Here is a 19,485-nt window from a genome sequence, read left to right as displayed (position 1 = left end):
AGGCAGTGGGAGGGTTTTCTCCCCATTCCCTCTGCACTCCCAACTTGAGCTATACTTTTTAAGAAAGTGATTCACCCTGCCTTTGCCCCCTTCCCCAGAACAGAACACGTTGATCATGGGCGATATTTTTCATTGTGCCAAAAAGTTGCCATGACCGTCATTAAACCTCTTTAACACCAAATAATAAGTAAAATAAAATAAAAAATTCGGGCTTGGAGCAGAAACTCACCCCAAATAAATCACCTACCAAAATATTTACATAATGGTGGAAATATTCCAAAATTCAATATTTTGGGATTTATACACAAAAGATAAACAACTTAGAGGCCAAGCGGCTGGCGGAAGGGAAAAACGGGGCCTGGGAAGGCCGTTGTGAGGAATGAGCTGGGCCTAAAGAGCCCACTGGCAGGCGGGAGCTGGGCCTGCTGAAGCGGCCGAGAGGCAGGAGCTTTGGACTCGGGAGACCACAATGAGGCGAGAACTAGCTGGGCATGGAGAGTCCGCTGTGAGTCCGCTGTGAGTCTGGGCCCGTGCAGGCCATCGAGAGGCAGGAGGCCGGGCCTGCAAAGGCCCACTGGAGGTCAAGTTCTGGGCCTGAAGAGGCCACCAAAAGTCAAAAGCGGGGCCTGGGAAGGCCGCCAAGAGCCATGAGCTGGTCTGGGCTGAAAGAGGCCACTGGGAGGCAGGAGGAGCTGGGCCTGGAGAGGCTGACTCGAGGAAGTTTTGCACCTGGAGAGGCCGCCGAGAGGACGGAGCTGGGCCCGGGGAGGCCGACTTGCTGCTCTTCCAGGCCCAATTCCAGGCCGACTTGACGACGACTTGGGCCTGCTGGGAGCTGGGCAGGAGCTGAGTCCAAAGACGTTGTTGGGAGGCCAGAGTCAGGCCTGGAGACGCAGCCGGGAGGAAGAGCTGGGCCCGGAGAGGACGCCGGGAGGCTGCAAGTGGGTCTGGAGAGGCCGATTTGAGGAGGCCCGGCCTCCACCTCACGCATGGCGGCCTCTGCAGGCACAGCTGTTTCTCCTGGCTGCATCTCTCGCCTCCCAGCAAACAAGCTTTTTTGGCTCAGCTCCAGACTGCGTTTGTACACCCCGAAGTTTCTGCAACCAAGCTCTTCAGACCCACATCCCACCTCCCAGTACCTGAACAGTCCCAGCTCCGGCTGCAGAACAGAGTCTGTAGGCCCCGCTACTGCCTCCCAGGGGTGTCTCCAGGCCAAGCTCTCGCCCCACCACGACCTCCCAGGCCCAAGTCGCTGCCTGACTCCCAGCAGCCCGCGGGCGACCCTGCTCCTCCCTCACGGTAGCCTGTTGAGGCAGGGGCTCACGCTGACCTCTCTCAGTGTGGGAGGGGCCGGTGTGAGGCAAGGGCTCACGCTGACATCTCTCAGCGTGGGAGTGGCCGGTGTGAGGCAAGGGGCTCATGTAGACCTCTCTCAGCGTGGGAGGGGCCGGTGTGAGGCAAGGGGCTCACGCTGACCTCTCTCAGCGTGGGAGGGGCCGCTGTGAGGCAAGGGCTCATGCTGACCTCTCTCAGCGTGGGAGGGGCCGGTGTGAGGCAAGGGGCTCATGTTGACCTCTCTCAGTGTGGGAGGGGCCGGTGTGAGGATAGGGGCTCAGGCTGACCTCTGTCAGCGTGGGAGGGGCCAGTATGAGGCAAGGGGCTCCCATGGACCTCTGTCAGTGTGGGAGGGGCCGGTGTGAGGCAAGGGGCTCAGGCTGACCTCTCTCAGCGTGGGAGGGGCCGGTGTGAGACAAGGGCTCACGGAGAACTCTCTCAGCGTGGGAGGGGCCGGTGTGAGGCATGGGGCTCACGCTGACCTCTCTCAGCGTGGGAGGGGCCGGTGTGAGGCAGGGGCTCACGCTGACCTCTCTCAGCGTGGGAGGAGCCAGTGTGTGGCAGGGGCTCATGCCTCTGGGCAGGGTACCAGAGGCATGGGCATCAACAGGCCACCGTGAGGGAGGAGCTGGGCTGCACGCGGGCTGCTGGGAGGCAGGCAGGGACTTGGCCCCGGGAGGCCGCCATGGGGGCAAGAGCTGGGCCTGGAGAGGCCCCTCGGAGGCAAGAGCGGGACCTGCGGAGGCCACTCTCCAACCATTGCTGGGCCCGTACAGGCCACCGGGCAGCAGGAATTAGGCCCGAAGTACTTTGCTGGAGAAAGTTCGGGACCTACAAAGGCTGTTGGGAGCTGGGGAGGAGTTGAGCCAAAAGAGCTTGCTTACTTGCTGGGAGGCAGGGCCGGAAGATGCCAACTTCAGGGCAACTTGGGCCTGCAGAGGTCGCCGGGAGGCCCAAGCTTGGCGTGGAGAAGCCTACCGACTGGAGACCATTTGGGGCCTGCAGGTGCCATCGGAGTGCAGGAGCTCATCCTGGAGAGGCCACCGTGAGGCCTGACCTGGGCCTGGGGAGCTTGGCTTGAGGAAGCTGTGGGCTGACTAAGGACGCCAGGAGATGGGTAGGCACTGAGTCCAAAGAGGTCGTTGAGAAGCAGGAGTCGGGCCTGGAGACGCAGCCAGGAAGAGGAGCTTGGCCCAGAGAGGATGCCCGGAGGGTGCAAGTGGTCTGGAGAGGCCGACTTAAGGAGATTCTCAGCCCAGAGAGGCTGCCGGAAGGGAAAAACTGGGCCTGGAAAGGCTGTTGTGAGGAATGAGCCCCATGGGCCTGAAGAGGCCACTGGCAGGCGGGAGCTGGGTGTGTAGAAGCTGCTGAAAGGTTGGGAGCTTGGCTTGGGGGGTCCACAGTGAGGCAGATGCTGGGCCTGAAGAATCTACTGTGAGGCAGATGTTGGGACTGTAGAGGCCGACGGGAGGCAGAGGCTGGGCCTGGAGGGGCCACCAAGATGCAGGAGCTGGGCCTGGAGAGGCTGCAAAGAAGCATGAGCTGGGCCTGGTGAGGTCGACTTGAGAAAGCTCAGGGCCTGGAGAGAAGGCTGGGAGGCAGGAGCTGGGTCTAAAGAGGCCATTGTAACGATGGAGCTGTGCCTGTGGAGGCTGTTGTGAGGCAGTAGGCTCATCTGCGGAGACTGCCATGAGGTAGGGTATGGGCCTAAATAGGCCATTGTGAGTCATGAGCTTGGTCTGTAGAGGCTGACTGGAGAAAGTTCTGGGCCTGGAGAGGCTGCCGGGAAGTAGGAGCTGGGCCAAAAGATTTAAGCACATTTACATTTAGTAGGCAATTTATTTCCATTATTACAATATATAATAATATATTTAATATACTAATATATTTAACATATTAATATATATAATAAATATATATTTATTATATATCCAATATATAATAAAATAATTATAGAACTCACCATAATATAGAACTAGAGGGTGTGTTAAGCTTGTTTTCCTGAAACTGGATGGTCCCACCTGAGCATGATGGGAGAAAGTGACAGATCAATAGGTATTAGATTCTCATAAAGACAGCACAACCTACATCCCTCACATGCACGGTTCACAAAAGGGTGCGTTCTCCTATGAGAATCTAATGCTGCTGCTCATCTGAGAAGGTGGAGCTCAGGCGGGAATGTGAGCAAAGGAGAGTGCTTGTAAATACAGACGAAGCTTCCCTCACTCCCTCACTCGACACCACTCACCTCCTGCTGTGTGGCTCCCTACGGCTCCATGGCTCAGGGGTTGGGGACCCCTGCTCAAGTGCATCCAAAGCGACCCTTCCCACACCAGTCTTCATAGTGGTCAAGGGCAGCAACCACTTAGCTCCCAAGGCATCTGCCTCAGCTGGCATTTCGTCACAATCAACAGTAAGAGGTAGCTTGAGTCATTGTGAGGTCACTTCCTGGAAATCACCAGCATCCCATTTCCCACTGGCAGAGAGCTCAGCACTGCCCCCTGGGAAACCAAACCTATGCCCAAATCCCATCTGTGAGGGTTTCTCTCCTGGGACCCTTCCTAACATATTAGTCAGAGTCCAATCAGGAAGCATAAACCACTCAAAAGTTTAAAGTGGTAAAATTTAATACGGAGAATTATTCATTATAACAGGTGAACAGCATAATCAGAGATTGGCTAGCACAAAGTAAAGAGAACTCTAGAGAATACAGGACTAGCCCAGGCCAGGCATGGTGGCTCATGCCTGAAATTCCAGCAATTTGAGAAGCTAATGCGGGAGGATTGCTTAAGGCCAGGAGCTAGAGACCGGTCTGGACAACACAGTGAGACCCTGTCTCTATCCAAAAGAAGAAAAAAGTTAGCTGGGAGTGGTGGTGCACACTTGTAGTCCCAGCTACTCAGAATGCTGAAGTTTGAGCCTGGGAGGTCAAGGCTGCAGCGAGGCATGATTATGCTCCTACAGTCCAGCCTGGTGACAGAGCAAGACCCTGTCTCAAAGAACAAAACAACAAAAACTGTTTACAGACAGAAAAGAGATAGAGCTAATAAGATGAGGAGAGATGTTGAAATGTGACAAGTAACATGAAGTCTTTTGTCTATTTAAAATAATCAAACAAAAAATGACTTACTAAATTATAATACCCTGTGCTGGCAAAGGTGCAGTGAAATGGGCACTTTCTTATACTATGAGGGGTGTTTAAATTGTGTATAAGCCTTCCCGGGTAAAGCCTGTCACTTTTTTAAAATAATGGAGACAGGGTCTCACCATACTGCCATACTGCCTCCTCCAACTCTTGGCCTCAAGCAATCCTCCTCTCTTAGCCTCCCAAAGTGCTAAGATTATACCTGGGAGGCACCCAAAACCCTGTCAATTTACATCAAGGGTAATGAGAATGTCCATTCACCATGTTTCACAGTAATCTTACTTCTGGGGAGACAATTCAATCTAAACAAAAGGTCATCTGTACACACACAGTAAAAATCTGGGAGTAACTGAAGACAGAGTTGGTAAGTGAAATAAGAAACAGTTCTAAGAAATTAAACTATGATATCAATAGGCACCTGGTATAAAAGGTCAGTTGATGTTAGCTGCTACTTTTCTGTTGTTTTGAGACAGGGTCTCACTCTGTCACCCAGGCTGCAGTGCAGAGGCCTGATCATGACTCACTGCAGCCTCAGCCTCCCTGGGCTCAAGTGATCCTCCCACCTCAGCCTCCCAAGTAGCTGGGACTACAGGAACATGCCACCACACTAGGCTAATTCATGTATTTTTCTGTAGGGATGGTGACTCCCCCTTTGTTTACAAGGCCTATCGCAAACTCTTGGCCTCAAGCCATCCTCCTACCTCAGCCTCCCAAAGTGTTGCCATTACCAGTGTGAGCCACCACACCTGGCCAGCTGCTACTTTTAGCAATATTATTATTATTATTCCACTCAATTAAAAATTATTATTTTCAAGGCTATGCAACAGTATGTATCCTACAGCGTAATTGTAAAAACATATACAGTCGCCGTCCCTCAGTATACAGAATTAGTTCCAGACCCCCCATCCCTGCATATACCAAAATCCATGCCTATTCGTGTTTCGCTGTCACCCCTCTGGAATCCACGTATACAAAAATTCCAAATATTAGTTGGGCATAGTGGCAAGCACCTGTAGTCTCAGCCAATTGGGAGGCTGAGATGGGAGGATCGCTTCAGCCTGGAAGGTTGAGGCTGCAGTCAGCTGCGATAGCACTACTACCCTCCAGCCTTGGACAACAGAGGGAGACCCTGTCTCAGAAAAAAAAAAAACAAAATAAAACAGGTTAGAAATTGTAATGAGGTCTGTTGGGCAAAATTCCATATAAGCAAAGTATAAATTAATAAAGCAAATCGTGATAAATTAGTACGACTGACTTTCTACAGTTTCTGACAATAAAAGTAAGGAAAATGCAAAACACAAAGACAGAGAGTAAAAAGAGAAATTAGGAGAGCATTCTACATGTTTAATAGGAAGACACTGGTCATGTTCATGCAGTGGCAGTATGTTGTGACATGACATACCTTGGAGAGAAGTTAACAGATGAGGAAGTTGATAAAAATCATCACAGAAGCAAAACACTGGTAGCGACACTCAAGGAAACCATGAAATTTCCATAACTTATGTCAGCAAAGTGGGAATATTGTACAGTGTGTGTTGAAGTTCCTATACAACATTGTTTATCGGCCTTTTGTTTGTTTGTAAGGAATGTATATACTAAAAGTTCTTCTTGCTGTGAAAAGAATGTGTGAATAAGTCATTTTAACTTATTCTTCTGTTTTTCTTTTATCTTCCTGCCATCATCCCACAGCCTTACTTTAGAAATTTTTTCTTTAGAAAATTGACCAACTGCTCCTTGTGGTGGCACATACCTCTAGGATGGGAGGCAGGGGTGGAAGGGTCACTTGAGGCCATTAGTTTGACACCAGCCAGGCCAAAAAAGTGAGACCCCATGTCTACAAAACAATTTAAAAATTAGCCAAGTATCGTCATGTATACCTACAGTCCCATCTACCTCAACTTATGGAGAAAGTTCAGGGCCTGGAGAGAAGGCTGGGAGGCAGGGGCTGGGTCTAAAGAGGCCATTGTAACGATGGAGCTGTGCCTGTGGGGGCTGTTGTGAGGCAGTAGGCTCATCTGCGGAGACTGCCGTGAGGTAGGGTATGGGCCTAAATAGGCCATTGTGAGTCATGAGCTTCACCTGTAGAGGCTGACTGGAGAGAGTTCTGGGCCTGGCGAGGCTGCTGGGAGGTAGGAGCTGGGCCAAAAGATTTAAGCACATTTACATTTATTACGCACTTCATTTCCATTATTACACTGTAATATATAATAAAATAATTATAGAACTCACCATAATGTAGAATCAGTGGGCGTGTTAAGCTCGTTTTCCTGAAACTGCATGGTCCCACCTGAGCATGATGGGAGAAAGTGACAGATCAATAGGTATTAGATTCTTATAAGGACAGCGCAACCTAGATCCCTCACATGCACGGTTCACAACAGGGTGCGTTCTCCTATGAGAATCTAATGCTGCTGCTCCTCTGAGAAGGTAGAGCTCAGGCGGGAATGTGAGCAAAGGGGAGTGGCTGTAAATACAGACGAAGCTTCCCTCACTCCCTCACTCGACACCACTCACCTCCTGCTGTGTGGCTCCCTACGGCTCCATGGCTCAGGGGTTGGGGACCCCTGCTAAAGTGCATCCAAAGCGACCCTTCCCAAAACAGTCTTCACAGTGGTCAAGGGCAGCAACCACTTAGCTCCCAAGGCATGTGCCTCAGCTGGCATTTCATCACAATCAACAGTAAGAGGTAGCTTGGGTCACTGTGAGGTCACCTACTGGAAATCACCAGCATCCCATTTCCCACTGGCAGAGAGCTCAACACTGCCCGCTGGGAAACCAAACCTATGTCTAAATCCCATCTGTGTGGGTTTACCTCCTGGGATCCTTCCTAACATATTAGTCAGAGTCCAATCAGGAAGCGTAAACCACTCAAAAGTTTAAAGTGGTAAAATTTAATACAGAGAATTATTCATTATAACAGGTGAACAGCATAATGAGTGATTGGCTAGCACAAAGTAAAGAGAACTCTATAGAATATGGGACTACCCCAGGCCAGGCATGGTGGCTCATGCCTGAAATTCCAGCAATTTGAGAAGCTAATGCGGGAGGATTGCTTAAGGCCAGGAGCTAGAGACTGCTCCGGACAACACAGTGAGAACATGTCTCTATCCAAAAGAAGAAAAAAGTTAGCTGGGAGTGGTGGTGCACACTTGTAATCCCAGCTACTCAGAATGCTGAAGTTTGAGCCTGGGAGGTCAAGGCTGCAGTGAGGCATGATTATGCCACTACAATCCAGCCTGGTGACAGAGCAAGACCCTGTCTAAAAGAACAAAACAGCAACAACCATTTACAGACAGAAAAGAAATAGTGCCAATAAGCTGAGGAAAGATGTTGAAATGTGACAATAAAGTAACATGAGGTCTTTTGTCTATTTAAAATAATCAAACAAAAAATGACTTACTAAATTATAATACCCTCTGCTGGCAAAGGTGCAGTGAAATGGGCACTTTCTTATATTATGAGGGGTGTTTAAATTGTGTATAAGCCTTCCCGGGTAAAGCCTGTCAATTTTTTAAAATAATGGAGACAGGGTCTCAACACACTGCCATACTGCCTCCTCCAACTCTTGGCCTCAAGCAATCCTCCTCTCTTAGCCTCCCAAAGTGCTAAGATTATAGCTGGGAGGCACCCAAAACCCTGTCAATTTACATCAAGGGTAATGAGAATGTCCATTCACCATGTCTCACAGTAATCTTACTTCTGGGGAGACAATTCAATCTAAAGAAAAGGTCATCTGCACAAACACAGTAAAGATCTGGGAGTAACTGAAGACAGAGTTGGTAAGTGAAATAAGAAACAGTTCTAAGAAATTAAACTATGATATCAATAGGCACCTGGTATAAAAGGTCAGTTGATGTTAGCTGCTACTTTTTTGTTGTGTTGAGACAGGGTCTCACTCTGTCACCCAGGCTGCAGTGCAGAGGCCTGATCATGACTCACTGCAGCCTCAGCCTCCCTGGGCTCAAGTGATCCTCCCACCTCAGCCTCCCAAGTAGCTGGGACTACAGGAACATGTCACCACACTAGGCTAATTCATGTATTTTTCTGTAGGGATGGTGACTCCCGCTTTGTTTCCAAGGCCTATCGCAAACTCTTGGCCTCAAGCCATCCTCCTGCCTCAGCCTCCCAAAGTGTTGCCATTACCAGTGTGAGCCACCACACCTGGCCAGCTGCTACTTTTAGCAATATTATTATTATTATTCCACTCAATTAAAAATTATTATTTTCAAGGGTATGCAACACAATGCATCCTACAGAGTAATTGTAAAAACATATACAGTCGTCGTGCCTCAGTATACAGAATTAGTTCCAGCCCCCCATCTCTGCCTATACCAAAATCCATGCTTACTCATGTTTCACTGTCACCCCTCTGGAATCCACGTATATGAAAATTCCAAATATTAGTTGGGCATAGTGTCAAGCACCTGTAGTCTCAGCCACGTGGGAGGTTGAGGTGGGAGGATCGCTTCAGCCGGGAAGGTTGAGGCTGCAGTCAGCTGCGATAGCACTACTACCCGCCAACCTTGGACAACAGAGGGAGACCCTGTCTCAGAAAGAAAACAAAATAAAACAGGTTGGAAATTGTAATCTAACCCTAACCCTAATGCCTTAACCCTAAACTTAACCCTAACCCTAACCCTTCCCTAAACCTAAACCTAACCCAAAACCCTAACCCTAACCCCTACCTCCTAACCCCTACACTAACCCTAACCCCTAACCCCTAACGCTAACACCAAACCCTAACCCTAACCCTAACTCAAACCCCAACCCCAACCCCAACCCGAACCTTAACCCAGCCAATAACCCCAACCCCAACCCTGAACATTAACCCCTAAGCCCTAACCCTAACCCCTAACGCCTAGCCCTATCCCTAACCCCAACCCGAACCCAAACCCCAACCCCAACCAGAACCCGAACCCGAACGCTAACCCTAACCAATAACCCTAAACTTAACCCTAAACCCTAACCCCAAACCCTAACCCTAACCCTAACCCTAACCAATAACCCTAACCTTAAACCTAAACCCTAACCCTAACGCTAACCCTAAACCCTAACCCAAACCCGAACCCGAACCCTAACCCTAAACCCTAGCCCTAACACTAACCCTAACCCTAACCCTAACCCTAAACCCTAACCCTAACCCGAACCCGAACCCTAACAACCCTAAAACCCTAACCCTAACCCTAACAACCCTAAAACCCTAACCCTAACCCTAACAACCCTAAAACCCTAACCCTAACAACCCTAAAACCCTAACCCTAACAACCCTAAAACCCTAACCCTAACCCTAGTGAGCCGAGACCACACATTGCACTCCAGCCTGGGTGACAGAGCATGACTCTGTCTCAAAAAAAAAAAAAAAAAGAAAAAAAAGACAGAGAAAAGAAAGCCAACAAGACACCATTAGGCAAACCATTGTCAGGTTATGGGAGTTTGGGAAGGAAAGTAGAGAAAGGAGAAGAAAGCTTATTTAAAGAATGGCTGAAAACTGCCTAAATCATGGGAAAGATTTAGACATCTAAATCCATGAAGCTTAAAGATTCCTAAAGAGGTTCAAACCAAATAGATACTCACCAAGTCACAATATAATCAAATAGTCAAAAGTTAAAGAAACTTTGCAGGTCAGGACAGAATCAAATAATACATTCAAAGTGCTGAAAGAAAAAAACTGCCAGCAACTAATACTATGTCTGACAAAGCTGTCCTTCAGAAAGAAAAAAGAAATAACGTGCTTCCTCGACAAACAAAGCTGAGGGCATTCAGGACCACTAGGTCTACCTTAAAAAAATGCTTAACGGAGTTTTTCAAGTAAAAATGAATGAAGTTGGGAGCAGTGGCTCATGCCTGTAATCCCATTTTGGGAGGCTGAGGTGGGTGGATCACCTGAGGTCGGGAGGTCAAGACCAGCCTGGCCAACATGGCAAAACCCCACCTCCAGTAAAAATACAAAAAATTAGCCAGGTATGAAGGCCACTGAGATCGTGCCACTGCACTCCAGCCTGGGTGACAAGAGTCAAACTACATTTCAAAAACAAAAAAACAAACAAAAAAAAACAAAACTTGAGGCCTGGCCTTCTGCTCCTCTCCAACCCCCCCTTCTCTGGGCCCAAGCCACCTTGGCTGAGGAGGGGGCGAGGTGTGAGCCCCTGCCAGGAACCCCCTGCCCGGACCAAGTACTCGGCCCCCAGGCCTGCGTTCAGTGAGGCCTCCCGTGGCGTCAGCATGTTCGTGTGGAGGAATGTGGAAGGTCACTCTGTGGCCATGTTCCCCTGGTACTCCAACCCCTTCCTCACCCCTCCCTGCAGCCACACGAGGCCCAGCAACCTGCCAGTCACTCAGTGGCCTCCAACCAGAGAAAACAACCTGCCAAGTTGGCAGCTGTTGCTCATGAGCATCCACCAGGTGCGACAGGGAGTGTTGACCCTGGGCGGCCCCCTGGTGCCACCTGCCCTGAAAGCCCAGGGCCCGCAACCCCACACACTTTGGGGGTGGTGGAACCTGGTAAAAGCTCACCTCCCACCATGGAGGAGGAGCCCTGGGCCCCTCAGGGGAGTCCCTGCTGGACAGTGAGACAAAGAATGACCATGATGATGCTTTCCTCTCCATCATGTCTCCTGACACCCAGTTGCCTCTACCACTCAGATGATGTCAGGCCCAGTCCCTCAGTGCCCTGCACAAGGAACAGGACTCATCTTCTGAGAAGGATGGACGCAGCCCCAACAAATGGGACAAGGACCACATCCGGTGGCCCATGAGTGGCGGTCATGATCTTCAGCAAGCGGCACCAGGCCCTGGCAGGGCACATCAGGGTCACTCCAACCAGGATATCCGGACTGTCAGCCAGATGCTGAGCGAGCGGTGGTACACCCTGGGGCCCAATGAGATGCAGAAATACCACGACCTGGCCTTCCAGGTGATGGTGGCCCACTTGCAACAAGGATCGAAAGAAGTCCAGCTCAGAGGCCAAGCCCACAAGCCAGGGGCTAGCAGGAGTGTAACAAGGGCTCGTGGGAGCGGAGCATATCAGAGACGGGCACTGCCACTGCCCCTGGGGTGTCCTCTGAACTCCTGTCAGTTGCAGCCTAAACACTCCAGAGCTCAGATACCAAGGAGCAGCTTCTGTGGGGCAGAACGGCTGCACACAGTCAGGGAACCTGGCTCAGCCTGGTCCAAGCCTTCTCTCACAGGGGGGTACACAGCCTGGACGGCAGGGAAATAGACCGTCAGGCACTACAGGAACTGACACAGGTGGTGTCTGGCACTGCATCATACTCTGGCCCAAAGCCTTCAACTCAGTATGGAGCTCCAGGCCACTTTGCAGCCCCTGGTGAGGGAGGTGACCAGTGGGCAGCCCTGCTGCTGCCCACTTGAGATGCTCATTCCCAGCACATGGCCAGTGAGGACATAGCGAGTGACGAGGAGCACACGGTCATCCATGAGGAGGAGGGGGTGATGATGTCATTGCTGATGATGGCTTTAGCACCACTGACACTGATCTCAAGTTCAAGGAGTGGGTGACTGACTGAGAGTGGGGACAACTCTAGGGAGGAGCCAGAGGGCAACAAGGGCTTTGGTGGGAAGGTATTTGCACCTGTCCTTCCTTCCTCCTTTACTCCTGCCGTCCCTTGCTGGATCCTGAGCCCCCAGGGTCCCCCGATCCACCTGCAGCTTTTGGCAAAGTCTATGGTCCCACCCTGTCCTCCCGCTACACATACTCGGATGCTTCCTCCTCAACCTTGGCACCCACCTCCTTCTTACTGGGCCCAGGAGCCTTCAAAGCCCAGGAGTATGGTCAAGGCAGCAGAGCGGGCCCCCTATGGCCCCTACCCCTGCGGATGGGGACCCACGGATGCCTTCCAAGGCGACCTGTTTCCTCCCAATGGATCCTGCCACCTTCTGGGGCAAGAGACCTGAAAGTGTGGGCGACCTGGAGCTACCAGGCTCCTCAGTCATCAGGGTCCCTCCCAACACTAAGGCTTTCCTAGGCAGGAGCTGGGCTGAGCCACCCGGGGGGCAGAGGGGGGCTGGACTCAGGTGAGTATGGGGGTGGGGGCTCCTGCACTTCGACACAGGCAGTGGGAGGGTTTTCTCCCCATTCCCTCTGCACTCCCAACTTGAGCTATACTTTTTAAGAAAGTGATTCACCCTGCCTTTGCCCCCTTCCCCAGAACAGAACACGTTGATCATGGGCGATATTTTTCATTGTGCCAAAAAGTTGCCATGACCGTCATTAAACCTCTTTAACACCAAATAAGGAAAATAAAATAAAAAATTCGGGCTTGGTGCAGAAACTCACCCCAAATAAATCACCTACCAAAATATTTACATAATGGTGGAAATATTCCAAAATTCAATATTTTGGGATTTATACACAAAAGATAAACAACTTAGAGGCCAAGCGGCTGGCGGAAGGGAAAAACGGGGCCTGGGAAGGCCGTTGTGAGGAATGAGCTGGGCCTAAAGAGCCCACTGGCAGGCGGGAGCTGGGCCTGCTGAAGCGGCCGAGGCAGGAGCTTTGGACTCGGGAGACCACAATGAGGCGAGAACTAGCTGGGCATGGAGAGTCCGCTGTGAGTCCGCTGTGAGTCTGGGCCCGTGCAGGCCATCGAGAGGCAGGAGGCCGGGCCTGCAAAGGCCCACTGGAGGTCAAGTTCTGGGCCTGAAGAGGCCACCAAAAGTCAAAAGCGGGGCCTGGGAAGGCCGCCAAGAGCCATGAGCTGGTCTGGGCTGAAAGAGGCCACTGGGAGGCAGGAGGAGCTGGGCCTGGAGAGGCTGACTCGAGGAAGTTTTGCACCTGGAGAGGCCGCCGAGAGGACGGAGCTGGGCCCGGGGAGGCCGACTTGCTGCTCTTCCAGGCCCAATTCCAGGCCGACTTGACGACGACTTGGGCCTGCAGAGGCCGCCGGGAGGCCGGAGCTGGGCCTGGAGAGACCGACTTCAGGACGATTTGGGCCTGCAGAGGCCGCCGGGAGGCCCAAGCTGGGCCTAGAGGAGCCCACTGACCTTGCCATTGGAGGGCAGGAGCTGAGCCTGGAGAGGCCACCCGAAGGCCTGAGCTGGGCCTGGGGAGCTTGGCTTCGGGAAGTGGTGGGCCTACCAGGGCCGCTGGGAGCTGGGCAGGAGCTGAGTCCAAAGACGTTGTTGGGAGGCCAGAGTCAGGCCTGGAGACACAGCCGGGAGGAAGAGCTGGGCCCGGAGAGGATGCCGGGAGGCTGCAAGTGGGTCTGGAGAGGCCGATTTGAGGAGGCCCGGCCTCCGCCTCCCACATGGCGGCCTCTGCAGGCATAGCTGTTTCTCCTGGTTGCATCTCCCGCGTCCCAGCAAACAAGCTTTTTTGGCTCAGCTCCCGCCTGCGTTTGTACACCCCGAAGTTTCTGCAACCAAGCTCTTCAGACCCACATCCCGCCTCCCAGTACCTGAACAGTCCCAGCTCTGGCTGGAGAACAGAGTCTGTAGGCCCCGCTGTTGCCTCCCAGGGGTGTCTCCAAACCCAGCTCTCGCCCCACCGCGACCTCCCAGGCCCAAGTCCCTGCCTGCCTCCAGCAGCCCGCATGCGACCCCGCTCCTCCCTCACGGTGGCCTGTTGAGGCAGGGGCTCACGCTGACCTCTCTCAGCGTGGGAGGGGCCGGTGTGAGGCAAGGGCTCACACTGACCTCTCTCAGCGTGGGAGGGGCCGGTGTGAGGCAAGGGGCTCACGCTGACCTCTCTCAGCGTGGGAGGGGCCGGTGTGAGGCAAGGGCTCACACTGACCTCTCTCAGCGTGGGAGGGGCCGGTGTGAGGCAAAGGGCTCACACTGACCTCTCTCAGCGTGGGAGGGGCCGGTGTGAGGCAAGGGCTCACGCTGACCTCTCTCAGCGTGGGAGGGGCCGGTGTGAGGCAAGGGGCTCACGCTGACCTCTCTCAGCGTGGGAGGGGCCGGTGTGAGGCAAGGGCTCACGCTGACCTCTCTCAGCGTGGGAGGGGCCGGTGTGAGGCAAGGGGCTCACGCTGACCTCTCTCAGCGTGGGAGGGGCCGGTGTGAGGCAAGGGCTCACGCTGACCTCTCTCAGCGTGGGAGGGGCCGGTGTGAGTCAAGGGGTTCACGCTGACCTCTCTCAGCGTGGGAGGGGCCGGTGTGAGGCAAGGGCTCACGCTGACCTCTCTCAGCGTGGGAGGGGCCGGTGTGAGGCAAGGGCTCACGCTGACCTCTCTCAGCGTGGGAAGGGCCGGTGTGAGGCAAGGGCTCATGCTGACCTCTCTCAGCGTGGGAGGGGCCGGTGTGAGGCAAGGGCTCACGCTGACCTCTCTCAGTGTGGGAGGGGCCGGTGTGAGGTAAGGGGCTCAGGCTGACCTCTGTCAGCCAGGGAGGGGCAGGTGTGAGGCAAGGGGCTCAGGCTGACCTCTGTCAGCCTGGGAGGGGCTGGTGTGAAGCTAGGGGCTCCCGCTGACCTCTGTCAGCGAGGGAGGGGCCGGTGTGAGGCAAGGGGCTCACGCTGACCTCTCTCAGCGTGGGAGGGGCCGGTGTGAGGCAAGGGCTCACACTGACCTCTCACAGAGTGGGAGGGGCCGGTGTGAGGCAAGGGGCTCACGTTGACCTCTGTCAGCCTGGGAGGGGCCGGTGTGAGGCAAGGGGCTCACGTTGACCTCTCTCAGCGTGGCAGGGGCCGGTGTGAGGCATGGGGCTCACGCTGACCTCTCTCAGCGTGGGAGGGGCCGGTGTGAGGCAAGGGCTCACGCTGACCTCTCTCAGCGTGGGAGGGGCCGGTGTGAGGCAAGGGGCTCACGCTGACCTCTCTCAGCATGGGAGGGGCCGGTGTGAGGCAAGGGCTCACGCTGACCTCTCTCAGCGTGGGAGGAGCCAGTGTGTGGCAGGGGATCATGCCTCTGGGCAGGGTACCAGAGGCATGGGCATCAACAGGCCATCGTGAGTGAGGAGCTGGGCTGCACGCGGGCTGCTGGGAGGCAGGCAGGGACTTGGCCCCAGGAGGCCGCCGTGGGGTCAAGAGCTGGGCCTGGAGAGGCCCCTGGGAGGCAAGAGTGGGACCTGCAGAGGCCGTTCTCCAACCATTGCTGGGCCCGTACAGGCCACCGGGCGGCAGGAATTAGGCCCGAAGAACTTGGCTGGAGAAAGTTCGGGGCCCACAAAGGCGGTTGGGAGCTGGGCAGGAGTTGAGCCAAAAGAGCTTGCTTACTTGCTGGGAGGCAGGGCCGGGAGATGCCAACTTCAGGACAACGTGGGCCTGCAGAGGTCGCCGGGAGGCCCAAGCTTGGCGTGGAGGAGCCCACCGACCGGAGACCATTTGGGGCCTGCAGGTGCCATTGGAGGGCAGGAGCTCATCGTGGAGGGGGCACCGTGAGGCCTGACCTGGGCCTGGGGAGCTTGGCTTGAGGAAGCTGTGGGCCGACCAAGGACGCCAGGAGATCGGTAGGCACTGAGTCCAAAGAGGTTGTTGAGAGGCAGGAGTCGGGCCTGGAGACACAGCCAGGAAGAGGAGCTTGGCCCAGAGAGGATGCCCGGAGGGTGCAAGTGGGTCTGGAGAGGCTGATTGAGGAGGTTCTCAGCCCGGAGAGGCCGCCAGAAGGGAAAAACTGGGCCTGGAAAGGCTGTTGTGAGGAATGAGCCCCATGGGCCTGAAGAGGCCACTGGCAGGCGGGAGCTGGGTGTGTAGAAGCTGCTGAAAGGTTAGGAGCTTGGCTTAGGGGGTCCACAGTGAGGCAGATGCTGGGCCTGAAGAATCTGCAGTGAGGCAGAAGTTGGGACTGTAGAGGCCGACGGGACGCAGAGGCTGGGCCTGGAGGGGCCACCAAGATGCAGGAGCTGGGCCTGGAGAGGCTGCAAAGAAGCATGAGCTGGGCCTGGTGAGGTCAACTTGAGAAAGCTCAGGGCCTGGAGAGAAGGCTGGGAGGCAGGAGCTGGGTCTAAAGAGGCCATTGTAACGATGGAGCTGTGCCTGTGGAGGCTGTTGTGAGGCAGTAGGCTCATCTGCGGAGACTGCCGTGAGGTAGGGTATGGGCCTAAATAGGCCATGCTGAGTCATGAGCTTGGTCTGTAGAGGCTGACTGGAGAAAGTTCTGGGCCTGGAGAGGCTGCCGGGAGGTAGGAGCTGGGCCAGAAGATTTAAGCACATTTACATTTAGTAGGCAATTTATTTCCATTATTACAATATACAATAATATATTTAATATATTAATACAACATATTAATATATACAATAAATATACATATTTATTATATATCCAATATATAATAAAATAATTATAGAACTCACCATAATGTAGAACCAGTGGGCGTGTTAAGCTTGTTTTCCTGAAACTGGATGGTCCCACCTGAGCATGATGGGAGAAAGTGACAGATCAATAGGTATTAGATTCTCATAAGGACAGCGCAACCTAGATCCCTCACATGCACGGTTCACAACAGGGTGCGTTCTCCTATGAGAATCTAATGCTGCTGCTCATATGAGAAGGTGGAGCTCAGGCGGGAATGTGAGCAAAGGGGAGTGGCTGTAAATACAGACGAAGCTTCCCTCACTCCCTCACTCGACACCACTCACCTGCTGTGTGGCTCCTTACGGCTCCATGGCTCAGGGGTTGGGGACCCCCGCTCAAGTGCATCCAAAGCGACCCTTCCCACACCAGTCTTCATAGTAGTCAAGGGCAGCAACCACTTAGCCCCCAAGGCATGTGCCTCAGCTGGCATTTCATCACAATCAACAGTAAGTGGTAGCTTGAGTCACTGTGAGGTCACTTCCTGGAAATCACCCTAACCCAGGGCCCTGACCCTAAAACCCTAACCCTGGGCCATGACCCTAAAACCCTAACCCTGGGTCCTGACCCTAAAACCCTAACCCTGGGCTCTGACCCTAAAACCCTAACCCTGGGCCCTGACCCTAAAAACCTAACCCTGGGCCCAGGCCCTGACCCTAAAACCCTAACCCTGGGCCGTGGCTCTGACCCTAAAACCCTAACCCTTGGCCCTGGCACTGAGCCTAAAACCCTAACCGTGGGCCCTGGCCCTGAGCCTAAAACCCTAACCCTGGGCCCTGGCCCTGACCCTAAAACCCTAACCCTGGGCCCTGGCCCTGACCCTAAAACCCTAACCCTGGGCCCTGGACCTGACCCTAAAACCCTAACCCTGGGCCCTGGCACTGATCCTAAAACCCTAACCCTGGGCCCTGGCCCTGAGCCTAAAACCCTAACCCTGGGCCCTGGCCCTGACTCTAAAACCCGAACCCTGGGCCCTGGCCCCGAACCTAAAACCCTAACCCTGGGCCCTGGCCCTGACCCTAAAACCCTAACCCTGGGCCCTGGCCCTGACCCTAAAACCCTAACCCTGGGCCCTGGCCCTGACCCTAAAACCCTAACCCTGGGCCCTGGCCCTGAGCCTAAAACCCTAACCCTGGGCCATGGCCCTGAGCCTAAAACCCTAACCCTGGGCCCTGACCCTAAAACAACCCTAACTTTGGGCCCTGGCCCTGACCCTAAAACACCCCTAGCCCTGGGCCCTGGCCCTGACCCTAAAACAACCCTAACACTGGGCCCTGGCCCTGACCCTGAAACAACCCTAACCCTGGGCCCTGGCCCAAATTGTAATGAGGTCTGTTGGGCAAAATTCCATATAAGCATAGTATAAATTAATAAAGCAAATCGTGATAAATTAGTACGATTGACTTTCTGGAGTTTCTGACAATAAAAGTAAGGAAAATGCAGAACACAAAGACAGAGAGTAAAAAGAGAAATTAGGAAAGCATTCTACATGTTTAATAGGAAGACACTGGCCGTGTTCGTGCAGCGGCAGTATGTCGTGACATGACATACTTTGGAGAGAAGTTAACAGATGAGGAAGTTGATAAAAATCATCAGAGAAGCAAAATACTGCTAGCGACACTCAAGGAAACCACGAAATTTCCATAACTTATGTCAGCAAAGTGGGAATATTGTACAGTGTGTGTTGAAGTTCCTATACAACATTGTTTATCGGCCGTTTGTTTGTTTGTAAGGAATGTATATACTAAAAGTTCTTCTTGCTGTCAAAAGAATATGTGTGAATAAGTCATTTTAACTTATTCTTCTGTTTTTCTTTTATCTTCCTGCCATCATCCCACAGCCTTACTTTAGAAATTTTTTCTTTAGAAAATTGAACAAGTGCCCCTTGTGGTGGCACATACCTCGAGGATGGGAGGCAGGGGTGGAACGGTCACTTGAGGCCATTAGTTTGACACCAGCCTGGCCAACAAAGTGAGACCCCATGTCTGCAAAGCAATTTAAAGATTAGCCAAGTATCGTCATGGATACCTACAGTCCCAGCTACCTCAACTTACGGAGAAAGTTCAGGGCCTGGAGAGAAGGCTGGGAGGCAGGAGCTGGGTCTAAAGAGGCCATTGGAACGATGGAGCTGTGCCTGTGGAGGCTGTTGTGAGGCAGTAGGCTCATCTGCGGAGACTGCCGTGAGGTAGGGTATGGGCCTCAATAGGCCATTGTGAGTCATGAGCTTCACCTGTAGAGGCTGACTGGAGAGAGTTCTGGGCCTGGCGAGGCTGCCGGGAGGTAGGAGCTGGGCCAGAAGATTTAAGCACATTTACGTTTATTAGGCACTTCATTTCCATTATTACACTGGAATATATAATAAAATAATTATAGAACTCACCATAATGTAGAATCAGTGGGCGTGTTAAGCTTGTTTTCCTGAAACTGGATGGTCCCACCTGAGCGTGATGGGAGAAAGTGACAGATCAATAGGTATTAGATTCTCATAAGAACAGCGCAACCTAGATCCCTCACATGCACGGTTCACAACAGGGTGCGTTCTCCTATGAGAATCTAATGCTGCTGCTCATCTGAGAAGGTGGAGCTCAGGCGGGAATGTGAGCAAAGGGGAGTGGCTGTAAATACAGACGAAGCTTCCCTCACTCCCTCACTCGACACCACTCACCTGCTGTGTGGCTCCTTACGGCTCCATGGCTCAGGGGTTGGGGACCCCTGCTCAAGTGCATCCAAAGCGACCCTTCCCACACCAGTCCTCAT

At 53.1% G+C, this 19,485-nt stretch overlaps 1 protein-coding gene and 2 pseudogenes across 1 annotated transcript; 1 reads left to right on the top strand and 2 right to left on the bottom strand.

The window, feature by feature from the left end:
* Positions 1-254: 254 nt before the first annotated feature.
* Positions 255-2,327, bottom strand: LOC129524104 (uncharacterized; annotated as a pseudogene).
* An 8,348-nt stretch (positions 2,328-10,675) lies between these two features.
* On the top strand, positions 10,676-12,443 carry LOC115931323 (protein capicua homolog; annotated as a pseudogene).
* A 358-nt stretch (positions 12,444-12,801) lies between these two features.
* Positions 12,802-19,102, bottom strand: LOC115933023 (putative uncharacterized protein FLJ44672). Its single transcript, XM_063709659.1, has 3 exons — positions 18,783-19,102; positions 16,731-16,788; positions 12,802-16,565 (listed from the first exon to the last, which is right to left on the bottom strand). Exon 3 carries the CDS (start codon positions 14,031-14,033, stop codon positions 12,846-12,848), a length of 1,188 nt encoding a protein of 395 aa, XP_063565729.1. The 5' UTR covers positions 14,034-16,565; positions 16,731-16,788; positions 18,783-19,102; the 3' UTR covers positions 12,802-12,845.
* Between the last annotated feature and the right edge of the window lie 383 nt (positions 19,103-19,485).

This window comes from Gorilla gorilla, chromosome 7 (genome assembly GCF_029281585.2).
Source record: "Gorilla gorilla gorilla isolate KB3781 chromosome 7, NHGRI_mGorGor1-v2.1_pri, whole genome shotgun sequence".
NCBI lineage: Eukaryota > Metazoa > Chordata > Mammalia > Primates > Hominidae > Gorilla > Gorilla gorilla.
This window is presented reverse-complemented; position numbering and strand designations above follow the sequence as displayed.